At 40.3% G+C, this 18,423-nt stretch overlaps 2 protein-coding genes across 5 annotated transcripts in view; one reads left to right on the top strand and one right to left on the bottom strand.

Annotated features, from left to right (window-relative positions):
- The window catches only part of LOC110988318 (uncharacterized), a 22,306-nt gene extending 11,719 nt beyond the window's left edge, over positions 1–10,587 (bottom strand). The window contains exon 1 of one of the 4 annotated variants that reach the window (XM_022251690.2): positions 10,492–10,587. The gene's annotated coding sequence lies outside the window, so the exon portion shown is untranslated. Of the gene's footprint in view, positions 1–2,844; positions 3,097–3,143; positions 3,491–10,143 lie in introns of those variants that run through there. The other 3 variants (XM_022251688.2, XM_022251689.2, XM_087140695.1) reach the window with 3 other exon arrangements.
- LOC110988319 (ubiquitin-conjugating enzyme E2 L3-like) lies at positions 10,558–18,423 on the top strand. The gene is made up of 4 exons (XM_022251693.2): positions 10,558–10,714; positions 11,993–12,088; positions 13,721–13,907; positions 14,981–18,423. Exons 1-4 carry the CDS (start codon positions 10,688–10,690, stop codon positions 15,133–15,135), a joined length of 465 nt encoding a protein of 154 aa, XP_022107385.1. The 5' UTR covers positions 10,558–10,687; the 3' UTR covers positions 15,136–18,423.

Below are 18,423 nucleotides of genomic sequence, written 5' to 3'. Positions count from 1 at the left end.
ATAAAGGGAACGATAAAATGGAAACAACCCAGAAATCAGTGTTCAATTATGAACTTCTGCACTGTCAGTATACAGGTACAGTACCTCGTTATGTCATAAAGGAGGGTCTATACAGAGTACCAAAGTGTGACGTCATTTGAACCAGGAAGTATAGTGTAAACGAATACGTGCGTGTGTTGGTTCATGCGCTGGTTCTCATGCTAATGCCGTTTGTGTGCGTGACGTATTTACTTCGGCACTCTGTTGGCTATGCATTCCTGCCTAGCAAGCAAAATGACTAAGTACTGGCATTTTTTTTAATGGGGGGAGAAAATTTTGTGCTAAGTTGGCCTGATTTTGTAAAAAATTAGTAGTCAAAATCGCACTGTTACTTTGGATTGTCCATTACAACTGTACATTGTACATATGTACACGTCAACAGTATGTACGTGTTTGTACCGTAGCTGCAGTTCATTCAAAACTTTTTTCCCCATCTTAACATTTAAAATATATGTACAGGGTCCACTCTGCATACAGATTGTTTACTGAAGTGCCACATACACATGTACATGTAAGCTCTTCTTTTTTTTCTGCGTTGTCAAGTGCACTTTGTAGGCAGGATGAAACAGTTCAACCTCACTCATCCATGCTGGCTATGCACTGCATGTAGGGTCCGTGAGTAGGCCTACATGTATGTACACGTACAAGGCCGCCTACATGTACACGTACAAGGCCACATACAGTGTACATGTACATGTATTTCAGCAATGGGGCAGATTTGCCCAGATCTGGAATGACAAATATGCATGCTCTATGTACAAGTACTGTACATGTACAGTACAACCCTTGCTCTATGATACAACCTACACTCCCAAAAGTCGCTTTGGCTGTCGAGTAGGATTTAACATACATGTACATGTACATGTGCATGCACGAGTCCAACACACTAAATGGTACATGTACATGTACCTGCAATGTCAGGGAAATTTTAACCTCAGATTAATTAATTAAAGGTTCGCAATTGCTACATGTACTAGTACGGTACATGTACATGTGTAAGTACCGTGACATTGTGCATGTATACATGTATACATGTATGGTTACACAGCTTTCTATGCTGTGTCACATCACATCATTCCAGTTTCGTGATTATACATGTACATGTAGCAATTTACATGTACATGTATTGTGCATAGTTACACCCTACCATACCTGGCAACACGGTAGCATGGGGCATTTCACATAGTACATGTATCTACTCAAAGGAAACATGATGTGGCCAGAGAAAACTCCGTAATTGACTTCACAGCAATCATGTTTCCGCAGAGACCCAACCATGTGGTAAGCATGTTCATGTAGCGATGCACATGTACCCAGTTCAAAATTTAAAACCATTAACAGTTTGCCATGAGGCGTGGAAACTAGCAGTACCGATACATTGACAATGTACTTGGACCACACTGTACATGTTACAGTACAGTATATGTATATTCATGTCTCTGAAAACACCACGTACGGTAAGTTTCATGGTACTGTACATACATTGTACGGGTATCCTTGATATCCAACTCTTGATATTTTGCCAACAGCCTGTGTTTTCCTGTCAAAGCCAGGCAGGGAAATAACTAATAGAGGGAGCTTCTGGTCCACAGCTCATCACAATACCAACCTGGATATGTGCAGTTTGTAGAGGGAGATCCTGCACCAACAGGTGTACCGTACAAGTACATGTACGACCAACATGTGTACGAATGTATGCATGTACATGTGCACTGAACAGTACAAAACATACATGTACACATACATGAACATGTAATGTGAACCTGGACAAAATGTGAGTAGTATAATGTACATGTACCAATATTTCTATTGCGAATTCAACTCTTGGAAAGAAGGGGAGAATCTGCACTGGTACATGTATACATGTGCATGAACATTTTACGTTATAGGATACTAGAACTTAAGGGACATTTTGGAACTTGGTACATGTATATGATGTACTGGTACATGTACATGTACGTACTGTATTAGATTTGCAGGCTTTACAATGTAAAAGTTGAATGAAAAATTTATGGCCATTTGGACTCTCAAGAGTCACTTACCCAGCAATACAATTTGTTACGGATAGTAATGGACATAATTTCCACAGGGATGCCAGTGGGGAAAAAAAGGTACATGTATGATTTTGCCCTAATGTGTACAATGTGTGCACATATATGTACATGTACATAAATGTATACTGGTAAGTGTCTAGCCACAATGACATGTAACAAACTCGTCATTCAAGAAACTTGTAAAAATTCATGAAACGGTGACCACCATTTTCACACTACACACACTGTACATGTTCACAATGAGTCTCTGTGATAATGCACAGTTGACTGTAGACATCAATACTCATCACAAGGTGAACACTGTTAGACTTCAATAGTTTCACACAATGGATCTGAACTTGACTAGACAACCATATCAGGCGCCAAGTACTGAGCAATTACATGGAAATTGTTGCCTTGGTTCAACAGTCCACTGAGCAAACTCCCTGGTGTGTCTGCCAGGCTAAAAGGACAAATAAGGTTACCACTGTGTTACAGCACATGTACATGTATCCTTCAATCATTGTGATTGTAGGTACATTGTATTTTTAAGATACACGTAGTGTGAACGTGGGCTGTTCCAATCCAAAAGTACATGCAGTTCACATTAAAATGACTTTAATTAATAAAGTACTTACATGTACTCGTAATTAACAGAACACACAAACAAACTTGTATCTACATGTAAACAATGTACTCTCTGAGAATACAGCTGAACCTGCAGTATACATGTAACAAGGTCCAACATGAACATAAATAAATTTACACGTACTTCCAAGTCTCCATGTACATGGACATACATTTACCGGTTTGTAGAGGTATTAATTCCAATGTGCACAGGTGTACAGTATATACATGTACATGTATATGCAGCATGTGATCACAAAGGGTACTTGTGCACTATATGTCTACCATCAGCCAAAGTATATATGTACATGTATGAATGAAAATAATACACACTGCACATAATGCCTACAGTACATGCATAAAAGATGTTCCAACACATTCTTTCACATCTCAGCATGATGCATGTTCATGTGACCCACAAACACAAATGGACGGTAAACATACCTCTGCACAAATGAAGCATGAATCTTACTACTACATGTACAGTGCAAGCCAGACAGATGATGTTTCGTGGAACTGTGACTGCACGAACTCTGCTCACACTCGACACCGTGTACTCAATGACGGCAGCATCAGTGGGCAGCATCGGTGACACATGCACACGCTACACGCACACAGGCCAATAATACTACAAATTATACACTTCAGGAAGTTATGTCAACATGCATAAATTTAGAGTAAGAAGATGGGTGAACTCAGGGCACATGTTGTATGTACCCAGTATGCACATACCAGTATGTACTTGTCTGTGTAAAACTGGTATATTTATAACGAGCCTTGCTGACAGTAAATTGTAAGGTACAGGTAGGGTACATGTCCATGTACATGTACCTATACACAAACAAGTACACAGCAAGTTGGGCTTCAGAGATTCCAAACAGTTTTGAAGGGGTCATGCATTAGATTGCACTTGAACTTTATCCTTATTTTCAATTTAAATTTTGACATCTTCAAGGACTTAAAACCACGTCCCTTCTTCAACTATTATTGTCCATATTTTACAAAAGAACAAAAAGACTTTACTGATGTTTGGAAAGCCATGAGATGGATTCCATCATTTGTTCCAGCGTTGGCTAGCTACATGTACACATACATTTGCATGTACATAAAAGCTTCATTCCTGTCCCAAGCCCTTAAGTAACTTCTCTGCTAGGTGCACAACTATTTTTCATTCACAGACACTCATGCTTTACATGAAGTTACACACAGACATGCAGTCGACACCATCAGTGTATCGCACGGCACACACACTGTATTACGGTCCAAATGGATTTATATCTTTATGTTAGTTGCAGAAATAGGCCCTATATATAATGCTAAATATAAGTTAGCAAAGGCTATCGATATGACTGTATGGTGCTGGGGGCCTTCTATACCATGAATAAGTAAGCTTCTTGAATGACTGATTTGAGAGCTACAGTACACTGTCCCTTCAAATGAAGATTACGATTACAACCTTGGAAGTACATGTACATGCTTACTCTTTGAAATCCTTCAGTCGCCAAAGGAAATTCTTTCGTTTGGAAAATCAGGCATTTGGAATATCATTTCATTCATCTGGAAAGTATCATACAATTAATCTGTTTTGCAAAATTGGACATGGATTGTGATTGTTGAAATTGTATTTGAAATTGTTGAATAACAGAGGAAGAGTTAAAACTGAGGTTTAACCGAAACTAAAGTGGTTAAATGTGAATTTTAAGATAAATACACAAAGAAAAATGATACAAATAATAAAAATTCTACGTAACCATCAAAATATAAATTAAACTGAAAAAAAAGAAATAAAACTAAAATAGAAGGGATATGTAAAATGAACTGAAATTGAAGCTGTATGTAAAAATGAAGAAGACACATTGAAAACATTATATACCGTAGTGTAACGTAAGGAGCAGTTCACTTTAACTGAAATTTGCTAATCTCAACAGAAAATGCCATGCCTACCACGTCAAATCTAAAAAGTTGAGTGTTCACCGTATTGTACTTCTAAATTTTTTTTTTTTGAGAGCGTTTCTTACCGTGTTTGATGTTGTAATTTAATGTCACAAGTGCTTTTTCTGTGTCTATCAAGTCAAGTTTGATCTACATGTATCAGTTTTTGAAGAATGTCCAAAGTGTACATTCTCAAAACTGTACATTCTTTTTCACTGTACATTCTTAACCACTTGCTGCCTGGGAACCCCGTTTCGAGCACACTTAGGAGTCAATGAAGGTAACCAGTCAGTTTAGAGTAGCCACCAGACAGTCATTCGTGTGGGTGTAAATGAAATGATCTTGAAAATCTTGAAAAGCTCCCATACAGTATGTGTGCACTGCATTAATAAAAGCACCCGGCAGCAAGTGATTAAGAATAATCGGCACTTTACTGAACAGGGCGACGTGATGGGGGGGGGGTTTAATTAGTGATTCATATATTGTCAAAGTGCAACAGTAAAAGCCAGTGAGTAATCCTTTCTAAAAGATGTTTTTAATGAAGAAAATTTTGGGCTCCCAATTTGTACAGGGAATTAAAAAACCGGACGTTGTTTTTCCAAAAATGACCTCACTTGCAACGGTGACTCTAGCTGTCCAGAAAAACATGGACAATAGGCACGCATACAAGACTACTGCATGGCTCACCCAGGCTACAGTTTCACATGCATGCATCACATTCTATTTGTTTTCATCCAACCATGGAGGAAGACAGGGGATGGGAGTTACTAATCTCACAATTCCAACTGTTACTCGTTTGCGCTGGTGGCAAGGTCAAAAGACCAACACTTCAAAACACTTGTACCTTTGTACTCTCCATCACAGTTGACACATACCGTGTGAACGATTTCACGATTTCCTATACTGCAGTATCATGAACGTGATTCAGTCAGCATGATTCATACTGTACCATTACACTCAAAACAACAACCACTGGCCGAGTCCGGCAGTGACAGTTGCAAAAATCAGGAACTTCTGTCAACCAAAGTCGCAGGCTACACTCCACATCCTCTGATCAAAGATCAGCGGCAAAAATAGAAGCTGAACCTCATTTTTCAGCTGGTCAACATGCTGCACTAGACTATGTGCGTATATACAGTACAGTATACACTTACATGTAAAGCATAAATGAGCCCTAACCCCTACAGGTGGAAAATCCTACAGTGTATGGACACTGGAGGAATGAGGAGTTGAGGACTGTGGACTTTAAGGGCTTGGATAAACAACGTATTTTATAACTAATGGAAATTAACAGATAAACAGTGCTCACCAGAAGATGTACCAACGGCTTTAGCACTGTTTATCTTCAATTTACAAGTCTCATTTCCAGTGCTATGCACTCTTACTTGTTTCTAGCCTGTTTGAATCCCATTTTCATGGAAATCAATGGGAGCATGGATTTGTGTGAGAAATTTGTCTGAAAAATTGTAGTTCGGAAAAATGCTCCCGCAAAAACTTATGAAATACTAAAAATATCTAGGCAGATGTGCAAATCTGGTCAAGTGTTTGGTGGTAATGCAAACCTAAACAGGCAAAAAATAAGGGAATAAATACATGTATGTGTGTGGTCAGTCCAAGCACATACATGTATATATTTTCATTCAAACCTGTACATACATGTATGTACCGTCTTTAGTCAGAGAATCAAAAGAGGTCAATACACATGTATGATATATTTCCAACGATTTTGTTCTAGAGTGTACTTTCATTTTCCAAAATAGAAAATACCCCCATCAATTTTATGGTGTATTCCTTGCAAAAGTTGTCCAGAAGAATCCGTGGATTTGACACACATATGGTGCATTCTGCGAGCTACGTTGTACGCAGACTCTTGACCAATAAAGACAGATTAAACTGTCTTGAATCCAGGTGCCAGAGTTTTTTTTTTACTCAGCGGGCATTATCAAATGTTAATACATGGTCACGTTGCGCGTTGTTGCATAGGGAAACTGTCTGAGGTACTGTACTTATGAATTCATTTTAACTGTGTCCAGTTATAAAACACAGTTTTTCACTCAGTTGCTGATGTGCACTCCTTGACTGTGGTCAAACTTTGACCCACAGAGTGGGGCTAAGGCAGTCATTAGTTTTACTGTTTAGGATACATGTACCGGTACACGTATCTTTAAGGTTACTTGTTTGTTACCTTCACAGTACAGTGCGCCACCAACAAGTTGTCATGGAAAGGCCATTTTTCACAATGCATTATGGGAAATGGTGTCCAGATTCTAGTCACTGGCTGCGCTCAGAAGATTCTTTTTAAGCGTAACGTCCGTAATGGTAAATAGTCACCAGGTCCCTTCTAATGTGAAAACTAATCAGACTTGACAAAAGGTGGCAAAATTAGAGACCTGGTGACTATGCCATTATGGACATTATACATTTCAAGAAGCAGTTCTAATGAATCCTTTCTTCTTTTTCTTACACGGAATGTCCAACTCTATAAAAAATCTCCCTCTTAGAAGTTGTAAACTGCCATATGCCGTCTGCAAAATGGGCTTCCAGAGCTATGGCTATGCTCAGCACAATCTTTGAAAATTTCAAATTTGTGCGACTTGCGCAATTTTCCTTGAGCAATTTTTATTACACCGCGCATATTTTAAATCTGCGCAGACAACACTGAGCACAATCTCTGAATGTCCGCAATTTTTGCGCCTTAAACTACTGTGTGATTTTTAAAGGGAGTCATGATGGTTGGCGTTCAACCGGGTCTGGCCGCAGCCGGCAGCACAGGGATTCCCATTCCCATTCCCAGCTTCGAAGGCAAGCGTCCAGCCATCTGGCACCAGTCAAGCTTGGAAACTGTTGCCTTGGGGTGAAGGCTAGGATTCCAGTACAAACTACCTATAGTAGTTTTGGGGGTCATTTCAAATTCCTTATTTTCCCTGATTGTTATTATCTGGGATCCTCCTTTTCATTTTATTGCAGATATACATTGAGTATTTCTAATAAAATCATGTACGGCTATAAAAATTTTCTGAATTAAATGTCAACAGGGAAATTTGATAGTTCTCATAGGGAATTTCTTTCAGAGGGAAGAATGTCGACAGGGGAATTTAATTGCTCCCGGCCATATTCATCAAAATGCTCGAATGGCAAAATTTCTCACGGCTGGCCATCATGACCCATGGTGTACCATGCCCCAGCCCCATAAGTACACATACCATGCTGTACACGCAGTTCACACACGTCACGCACGAAACAGACCTGCTAAAATCATGCAAATATGTAGTTGATGTCAGTCTCTTACGTACTGACACGCCTGTTGCCTGTGGTTCATGTATCCACGCAATTTTATCGCTGTGTGCAATTCTTATGGCAATATTTGTGGTTGCACAAAATTCAAAAATTGCGCACACAAATTCCAAATTTGCGCACTTTCAAAGATTGTGCTCAACAGCTACATCTCTTCTTCTCGGCATGTCTCCATGGACTTGTACATTTCCAACAGAAGGAATATCTTAACCTATCTGTACCACAGCTCTTCACAACAAATTCGGATGTGGCCATATGCTCAAACATGACTCAAATGCAAATCATGAGAAGGGGGCCATGCTTTTGTTGACCATAAACTTGAAAAAAAAATGGCCTCACCATGGCAACCTCTTGGTGGAATAGTGTGTTATGAATCATCCCTATATTTAACCTCTTAAAGTGAGCCTGTGTCTTTATTAAGATTCCTAAGTTGTCAATCTCTATTTATAGGACCCTGACTACTACATGTAGAATGTAACATACATACATGTATATACCAGAGTACTGTACATGTATTCATGTCTTCAACTGAAAAATATTCATAAAAATTTCACATTTTTCTTGCAACATCCTCCCCAAATGACTCCTAAAATTATTCATTTGCATATTACTTAGGTACATGTAGTCTTCCTGCCTAAGTTAGGTAACATGTACATGTACACTGTACCAGTACATGTACATGTATGTATGCATTGACATTGTATCATTAATCGAAGTGGAAGATGTGGGCCTACATGAAGTGCTAGCGGAAGCAAATTTATGCAAATACTTCATGTTCTTACTAATTTTTGAACGGTTTACAGTTCAAGAAAGGCCAATTCTCCATTTTCTCTGACATCTCTGAGGTTACAATACTATTGCTCAGAGGTATCTTTGAAAGTGTGCAACTTGCACAATTTTATATTTGAAATTTTTGTCAGTGCAGATAGCGCAATCCTTGACCGTGTGCAATTTTTGTGCCTCAAACTGCAATTTTTAAAGGAAGCCATGATGGTGAACATTTGACTGGGTAGGGATGCTGGAATATAAAGCTGGAAGTCTCCAGTTGTCTCAATTATTGGGAGGGTCACCTATCAAGCTGGGAAACTATTGCCTTGGGTAAAGGCTAGAATTCCAGTACGTACGACAAAGCATACTGAAAATTTTTGGAATTTTCTACAAACTTGTAGTTAATCCTTAAATTCTCATAGTATCATTTGTTTCATCTGGTATGCTACTTTTAATATTGCAGATTTTTTTCAATTAATGGCTTTATAGATTTTTCAGAAGGAAGTATAAACTCGGCCAGAATTAAATGTCAACATGGGAATTTAATAGCTCCCACAAGGCACTATGCATCAAAAAGATCAAAACTTATGGGCAAAATTTCCTCTGGCATGTCGAGGCAGGCGTGTACAGTACCTAAAAATATGGCGCCCGGCGACAGTGCCCTATAAGTGCAAAACTTTATCATGCAGCACAAATCATGCACGAATACCGACCCAACAAACTGATCTGATCAGAGGCCATGATACACATAACTGCAGTGGCACCACACTCACACACACTTGACGCGCACGTACATTTGGCATATCCAACCATGCCAACACCCCATTCAAATGCACATGTAGCACCTGTCTACCCCCAGAACTGTGGGGTCTGACGTCTGCCCCATTCCCACAAACGTGGACGTCAGACCCCACAGTTCTGGGGGGTAGCACCCATTCACAAGCATTGTGCCATCGAAGCAATGGATGGCTTCTAAGTTCTAATCGTAATCCTGTTTGTCGAATAATGTACATGTACACCTGACACTTAAATTAAATTTGTGCAAAACATATAGTTGATGTCAGTCTCTGTGAATGTCTGTATTATTTTGCCTGCGATTCATATGCAATCCAATTTTTATCGCTGTGTGCAATTTTGGGGGCAATATCTGTGGTTACCCAAAATTTACAAATCTGAAATTGCATCAACAAATTTTAATTTGCGCACTTTCAAAGATTATGCTGAACACTATTAAAAAGTATTAATCATGTTAATAAGAGATGTGTCCTATACGCAGCTGCAGTGCGCTCGACTCGACACTTGTCCAGTTTGTAAAATAAAACGTTCCTATGAAAACTGCCCCGTGCAGAAAAGCCTCACAATTCAGTAAATTTTTGCCAGTTTTTACAGCGCAGAATGGAGCTGAAATAGTAAACCATTGAGTTGGCTGCATGATCTGCTTCTGACTTACCTTTCGATACATTATTCAGAGCTAAAATGAAAAGCTGAACGTCAAATCATCCTATTCACCAGCTGACACACGAACATTTTGAATGAACATAGACTGCACACACTTGGGTTTAACGTTTGCATCCGATCGTGTATCACACTGCAGTGCAGACTCGACGTACATGTACATGTATGTACTGTGCAATCATGCGTGCCTAGCATCTGCGTACGATGTCCACAACCGTTCACTTCCGTATCAACTTCTCGCGCAAACGCGAATACGATTATCAACACAGCTCACTGCAGAATAGTTGAGCCAAATTCGGATAAAAAATGCCTAAATTTTCAACAAGATACAAAAAAGGGTTACCTCTTAGAGAAACTTGTTTTTGTCACTTACAACTAGGTACATTTCCTTGATACGATAACGGGATTTTGCGAGAAAAGTGCCGGAGGAGTGTAGTTGTCAGGGCGTGCATTCACTGGTTGGCTTCACGCCAGACTTGATCTTGCGGCAATTGATTTGAAGGAAACCAGTGAAGAATCTGATTCAGGTTTTCTACATCATGGCGGCCACCAGGAGATTAGGGAAGGTAAAGTTTCGCTTGTTTTCTTCTCTTTTGTTGCTATTTTCACCAAAATTTAATGAGTTGTGTGACAGAAAAAAATGCCAAGGTCGCAAATAGTTAACTGCACTATTTTTTCACAATTCGCTTATCCTTTGTTTGTGATCTTTGCATCGGTGGACATGGTGGAAATGTTTCATTCAGCAACCAAATTCCGTGTTCATCATCATGATGTATGTCCGCTCTGCACAGGCCTACTCGAATGCCGTTGGCAGCACCTCTGGCTCTGTCCAGTGACTGTACAATGCATACATCATATACATCATTATGATTTTTAAAGCAGTTTAAAAGTAAGAAAAGTTAATGATGTTTGTTTCCAACTGGCTACCTTCACGCATCCCAAAAAGGCACTTGACTTAATAACTCAGTGTAACTCCTAGCCCCACTACTACTAGTACTACTAGTGTGGCACGGACTCTCACTCCTGCTCCATCCGTAACCCCTTCACGCCGGGATGCATAAAGACACGCCGTAAAAATTGAGATCCTCAGCCCGCTTTTCACCTATTATTCTCGGCCCACGCTCAAGCGAACACTGAAAGAAGGCAGACCCTGGCTTTTGTGTATATGGTAATTGGTCTTTGTGTGTAGCCCAGAAATGAAAAGACAGAATTTACATCATACATTTTTCACACAGAGATGATCCTTAGCCCCTCCGCTTTCTTAGTGCCATTTCTTACCTGTTCCATGTCAAGAATCTAAACTGCTGCCAAAGTTTTGGAAGAGCCCATTGGCAAATGCAGTATCTTATCGCTCAGTCCGTGTATTAGATATGTCTTGACATGGAACAGCCGTCGAGACGATGAGGGGTCAAGTGACGTAATTTTTCAACGATCGTATTGTAAAGATGGTGACTGTGAGAGCGACTCAGTGAGATTGAATGGGTGACGGCAAAAAGACTGGAAAATACCAGAACAACCTGAGTAAAATCATTCAATAAATGGCGCTAAGAAAACGGAGAGGCTAACATGGCTAAGGATCATCTCTGTGTGCAAAAGAAATTGTGCCCACGATGATAAGTAGGTGTGCCGAAAATTTTCAGTACGCTGATACGAAATTGCAAATTTTTCTGCTTGCCCAGTTAGCGCAGAATGGGGATCGTAAGTGCGGAATTCTGCCTTAAGCAGCGCCATGACATTGGGCCCTGATCCAGTAATATCCCATTATTTGCATACAGATGAACATTACATGTATGTTCTGCGGTCATGATTTCAATATTTGTCTTCTCTTCTTTCTAATTCTACAGGAATTAAAGGATATAAGAGATTCAGAGCAAAGGATTTTCAGAGATATAAAAGTAGATGATTCAAACATCTTAAACTGGCAGGGCCTAATAGTTCCCGTAAGTACATGATTTTAGTTCAGTTTTCTCTTTTCACAAAATAAAGTTCACCAAAAGACCCAACTACACCAAATGTTCCCTGGTAAAATGGCACCTTGATAAGTGGGCTGCCCCAGGATTCATTCTTATACAATAACATTAGAGGTAGGGCTGTGCCGAATAACCAAACATTCGATCGATTGTCGAATATTCAAATATTACTTTTCGAATTTGAATATTCGAATGCAAAATTCATGCAAAGGAAGGGAAAGCTTTCTTATATGTTTTATATGAGATAAATTTCACTATTGAGGCTTGTTTCAAGCAGATTCAAATGAAAAGCATAAAGTGTTTTTATAGCTTTCAAACACCAATTCCCAGAGGTTACGTTGCAAACAGTGTTATAGCTACGTCGGCTGGCACCAGTCGGGGATCTCCATCACAGCATTCTACCGTCCGGCACTGAGCTTGAAACAGCCCACCAACTAGCACAAAACTCTTTAAAAATCCCAGGAAAAAAACATTAATCACTATGAAAATTTCATATTTTTACCTGGAAGAATTAAAAAAATTGAATGCTTATTCGATTTGGAAAGACACATCGAAAAACCGATCTGGAGTTCCCTTAAGCAGGCCCCTGGGCCCCCCGGCCTTGACCCGTGAGATCCCGGTCGCTCCAGCTCCATTTGCCTGCACTAAAATATGGCTGTCTATAACACTGGTTGTAAACCCTGGTTGTTCTGGTCCTCAAGAAAAATCTTTAGAAGGATACTTTCTGAAGGATTTGGGACCTCTTGGCCTGAACTCCATTAAGCTGCTTAGAGCTCAGTATCCCATGATTGTTGAAGTGAAAAGTGTGTGATGCCTGTACGTCACCACTCGGAGTTGGAGTTGGTTTGTCTGAGGAATGCTCCTAGCAAAACCAGCTAGTGGTTTAGCCCCCATATTCTTCAAAGGTATATTTCCTCCGAACTTTTCCTGAGTCCTGAAAATCTCCACCGTGCAGGAGCCTGAGGGCACACTCTGTACTTTTTAAAGTGGAAAGATTCATGGGCTGTTAAACCCAACTATGCTGAATCCAACAAGATGCTGCCTAAGTTTGATGGTATAAAAGTTCTCTCTTCATCAATCTTGCACAGTCCTCCATATTCTGTTGGATGTTGGAGGATCTAAATCTTGGAAGGTTAGGTTCAGTGTATGCACTCCTGTGCCGAATAGAGTTGTATCTGTTGTGTCAGATCCGCGGATCTACCTAGAAGGATGTTACACTTCAACAGGGTCTTCCAGCATAGTGGGTGATTTGGGGCAGTTCAGGAGGTATCCTGGGTAACCAGAAAAAAAAGTTGTGTTTGATAATGGTACATGTGCCTGCCAACATCTGGGTTTTCTAGGGGGGCATATTGCTTCTCTCAAACTGAATTGACATAAAAAGATATCCTCTACCCATTACCAGTCAACTAGTGGTGATGATCATTGTGCAACCCTAAAGTAAACTAGTAACTAAAGATTAACGAAGACAAACATTTAGAAAAGTTACAGCTTCTGTTATAATGAATTAAAAGTAACCCCGTGCTCTTATTATAGATAATTATATCTTACTATATTATCTTATCTTAGTAGATTTATACTTTTATTTGCTTTTCCCCTTACCAGGAAAACCCACCCTACAACAAGGGGGCCTTCAAGATAGAAATCATCTTTCCGGCAGAGTATCCCTTCAAGCCCCCCAAGATCACGTTTAAGACCAAAATCTATCATCCGAACGTGGACGAAAAGGGTCAGATCTGCTTGCCCATCATTAGTCCGGAGAACTGGAAGCCAGCAACCAAGACAGATCAAGGTTGGTGTCCGAGCCTCAGGTCGTGGAAGCCACTGAGCAGACTTGTAAGCAAGTCCATCACAAGACCCTGCAAGTCGGTCACAAGGCAGTCACAAGTCATTCAGTCACAAAATCAAGTCCCAAGGCTTTCAGATGAACTGTGACAAAAGTGTCCCTTTGTCACATTTCATCCTGCAGCTTTTGGCTGGACTTGTGGAAGGGCTTGTGACTGGAGTTGGGGAAGGGTTTGTGATGGGATGTGTGACTAGACTTCTGACTGGACTTGTGGAAGGACTTGTGACTGGACTTGTGGAAGGACTGGTGACCGTGCGTGTGAATGCACTTGTGAATTGACTTGTGATTAGTCTTTTGAAAGGGCTGTGATTGGACTGGTGACTGTTCTTTTGAAAAGAACTGAGACATGTGACAGATTCTGTGAAAAGAATTGTGACTAGACTTGTTGCTTGCTGGGTTTTTCGTGACTGGACCTGCGCACAAGCAACATGCATCACGTGGGTCTGTTGCCTGGTTAATTTTTTTGTACGAAGCAAAAAAGTTGGTCAAAAAGCAAGTGTTTGTTTTCCTATTGGGTCATGAAATTTTACAGGTAAAGTTAACATGCAGTAACTCCAGGTCTATGTACCTTGAGGTTTTGCGAGAGTTTTGGGTGACGTCTCAGTAAATGCATGAGTTACCATGTGTTTAATTTTGCAATCTTCCGCAAGATGTCACGATGTATACAAAGTGTACTTTGTACAGTAATGTTACACTCCTGATTTTATTTCATGCAGTAACTTGAGATTTACCTCAAGATTTTTTGACCTTTTTCAGGGTTTTTTTGGTACCTCTGAGTATAACGTCCATGTTCCTTCTGTTTCATTTGCACTCTCCTCTCAGGCTATTGATCTTTTGGCTTGTTTTATGCAATAACTTGAGATTTACCTTGAAGTTTTCAAGGTTCTACAGGTTTTTGGGGATACCTAAGGTAAAACCTTAAGTTACAGCCAGCTAGAGATTGAATTCATCCCTATTAAATGGTTTTTGAATACATACTTTGTACAGGGATGCTGTGCTTTTATTCAATTCTTTCCCAGTAATCCAAGCACTAGTGGCACTCGTCCACGATCCCGAACCAGAGCACCCGCTGCGGGGCGACCTAGCTGAAGAATACACAAAAGACAGGAAGAAATTCCTCAAGAATGCTGAAGATCACACAAAGAAATACTCGGAGAAGCGTCCGTCGTCATAGATCACGGCTAGACAAATGGCTGTTTGGAGGTTCCGCTTCGGTGTGGAATGGCATGGGAAAAGTACATTATGTAAAAAAAGAACAAAAACGAAAAATAAAAATACACACACTCAGATAATATAAAGAAATGACAAGCTATAGGGCAAGTGCTTTTCTTGTAGCTCTTGCAGAGTTGGACCGAGTTCAGGTAATTTTTGTTGTGTAATTTTTTCTGGTTTTTTTCTTGTATGTGGTGACTTAACACACAGAATTTCAGCTGGATTTTGTTTTCGATTCTCCCGTTTTGGGACTAGTGAGGATTTCCATTCATGTGGTGGCAGGTTCGACATTTAGGAAATCGCTGTACCAAGAACAATTTGGGTTCGGTCTGTGATACATGTAGGTAGCTGGTTGAATAATTGAACTTGGACCGGAAGTGAAAGGGCCGGTACTGCAGCCAGTAACACATCTCCGAGGTCGGAGCGGGTCTTAAATATTGACAAATTCAGCTGCAGCAGCATAATCAAGAAGTATTACCCTAATGACAATAAAGTTAAACCATCAGGCCTGGTTTTTTTTCATACTCGTAGTTAAGTAACGAGTATTTACAGTGCCCACTGATCTATTCCTGTATGTTCAGTAGACTCACGCACCTGTTCTGAACACAGTATTTTTCCCGTGCACTTGTAACATTTGCACTCGTGTTGTAAGTCAGACGACAAAACACGATGAGTGACTGCCCATCTGTCTCTGGGAGCACATGCACGAGACAGTAGTAAAAAAGGCACCCGCAGTATTTTGTAGTGGGCCACAACCGTACGCTTGTGGATTGTGTTCTGAAGCAAATGTACACGTTTTTGTTGACTGGTAATATTGGCGGGCAGTTAACATCTTGGATGAAGTGTTTTCGACGTGGCCAAGTTTGCCACAAGCGCCTGCAGTCTTTAATCAGTGCCACCGCCCTCCCCCGAAACAGCATTTGATACTGCATGTATTACTCCTTTTGTTTTTTTTTCCCCATGGGGGACGCTAGGCCTATTGTTCTGAGGTTTTTCATTCTAAGGTTTTTACACAGAAGAGCTTTACCTTAGCTGTTTAGAAAAAGGGCCTGAAACGGCCCGAGCTGGAGACAACAGAAATAATTTGGTATGTTAGTGTGCATTGTAAGGTTTGGTATACAGAGAGAAAAGCCTTCACCCCCCAATAATCTCCCAACGTGCCTAACTGCATTTACACTCCTCAAGGATGTAGGCTGGGGGGTCCCCCGGACGCATCCCCCCTCCCACCAACAGAAGGAAGTTCTTCTTGAGGAGTTCATATTTTTATTTTTTAAACCAAACAGCAGTACGGTATTTTATCGAGGTGAAAGGACGTGGGTTTTTGATACATGACGACTGAAAAAGTAATGTGGCAAATACATGTATCTGGGGCAATCTGCTTTTCACGTGCACACTTGCTTTCCTCGTTTCAATGTTGGAAGTTGGAGTTCTGCTTTCTTGCAAATTGCACCCCCCGGGCCAAACTAGCCTATACCCAGCACCAGAGCTGAATTTGTCAACCACTTTCACTGGTATGCAATCTGTGTCTTTGTTGGATTAACCTTAATATGTAAGATAACTCTTTTAAGTCAAATTATGAACACTTCACAATGGTTATTGTGGTTCTGTTGCTGTATAGAAATAAAATAATGCTACTGCCTAAAATCCTAACATTCTTTTGCCCCCGTTTTCACTTTTGCGGACTGAATTTGTAGAGCATTTTCACACATCTGAAGAACAATTTCCCAAATAGTGGAAACCACTGCACCTTTGAAGCTCCAATAATTGAAACAGCTCTGAATGCTCCTTGCACAAGCATTCAGAGCAGTAGTCATCAGAGGATGAAATATTCCATGGTCGGCAGAACCACATGTTATTGTTATGCTATCACTGGACACTCCTGATGGCCCCCATCAATGGCAAAAGGCATTGTAATAGCTATTTTTCTGTAGCAAGTTTTCCGTTGCAGTCATACTTTCCGCCAGTGCAGGGAAGCCATCAGGAATGTCCCATGTCGCTGGATTCATCTGTACATTTAACTTGCCCCGTAACACCAACAAGGTGTCAAAGTGTGTGGTTAGCAAAATGTGATTTTGGATGAGAATATTGTGTTCATTCCTTGTCAAGTGCTCATGCGCCTTTCAGCTCTCTGTAGGAATCTGGGCCCAATGTCATGGCACTGCTCATTAGCTAATAAGCCAGTTCGGTATTTCAAAAAGCCAGGGTCTTTTGGGAACAAAGCTCACCTATCAGTCAGCACGAGTCAGCGCATGGCTGCACCGCTAGGACAGTCTACTGGGTGTGCGCGGTTGTTCGTGAATAGCCTCGTACTGAGCATGCGCTGTTGGAATACTAAACTGGCTCATTTTGTGCTAACAGGGAGCCTTCGTCTATTTCAAGAAGACCATTAAGCAGTCAGGAAAGCAATAGCATGTCCTACTCCATCATGATGTAGCAATACAAATCTCCATGTGCGCCCAACTGTTAGCGCATCTATGTCATGAATTATTGTTGAAGCAGCAGTGTGGTTGCACTGCTATAGTAAACACCACTTTCATGCTGTTACACAGCGCTGTGTATTGGACCCAGATATGCATAGGTCTTAAATGAATAAAGTGAATTAGGAAGCAATACTCTTTAACGTCAGTCTAAGAAACAAAGGGGTTTTTCCAGATGTCACTTATGTCTGAATCTTAGGCTTTGTCTCCGACATAAAAATTGCTTGTAGGCAGTTGCTTGTAATCTTTTAATGTACATGTACCTTCAGTTTTTGGGTCGGTAACAAAACCTTTTTTTTAATTGAGCTAAAGTCTTGGGGTTATAATTTGGGAAATGCCAGTCAGGACGGACGCTGAATAAGAAATCCCCCAAAATGTAACATGTACTACCCGGGGTAATTTTTTACCAAATATTAATTTTTTTTTAAAAAGAAAGTCTAATTTCCTTACTCCTGTCTTTGGGAGGAACCCATTGTCTGTGTTGTGTGATTATTCAGCTGGTAAGTCAAATTCATTTCAATGAAAAAAAAATTACAAGTGTGACAATGAGGCCAAACATTTGGGGTTTTTGGTCGACGGTCGGTTTTTTTTTTTTTTTCACAGCGAATGTAATGTGTGTAGCAACTTTTAGCACTGGTTTAAAATAAATTCATCATGCCTACTAAGGGGCTTTTTGTATTATTTATGATTGTCTTGATTGTTTCTTTGTGGAATTGGAATCCAGCCCGTGTGAAAATGATTAGAAAATAAAACAGACTCAGTTGTACCTTTTA

Source organism: Acanthaster planci, linkage group LG09 (genome assembly GCF_054643075.1).
Source record: "Acanthaster planci isolate LZ-2023a linkage group LG09, COTS_SCS, whole genome shotgun sequence".
Lineage (NCBI taxonomy): Eukaryota > Metazoa > Echinodermata > Asteroidea > Valvatida > Acanthasteridae > Acanthaster > Acanthaster planci.
This window is presented reverse-complemented; position numbering and strand designations above follow the sequence as displayed.

Coding starts and splice junctions, on each gene's coding strand:
- LOC110988319 (XM_022251693.2), top strand. CDS start 10,688: ATGGCGGCCACCAGGAGATTAGGGAAG. Junction 10,715..11,992: donor CCACCAGGAGATTAGGGAAG/GTAAAGTTTCGC, acceptor CTAATTCTACAG/GAATTAAAGGATATAAGAGA. Junction 12,089..13,720: donor GGCAGGGCCTAATAGTTCCC/GTAAGTACATGA, acceptor TCCCCTTACCAG/GAAAACCCACCCTACAACAA.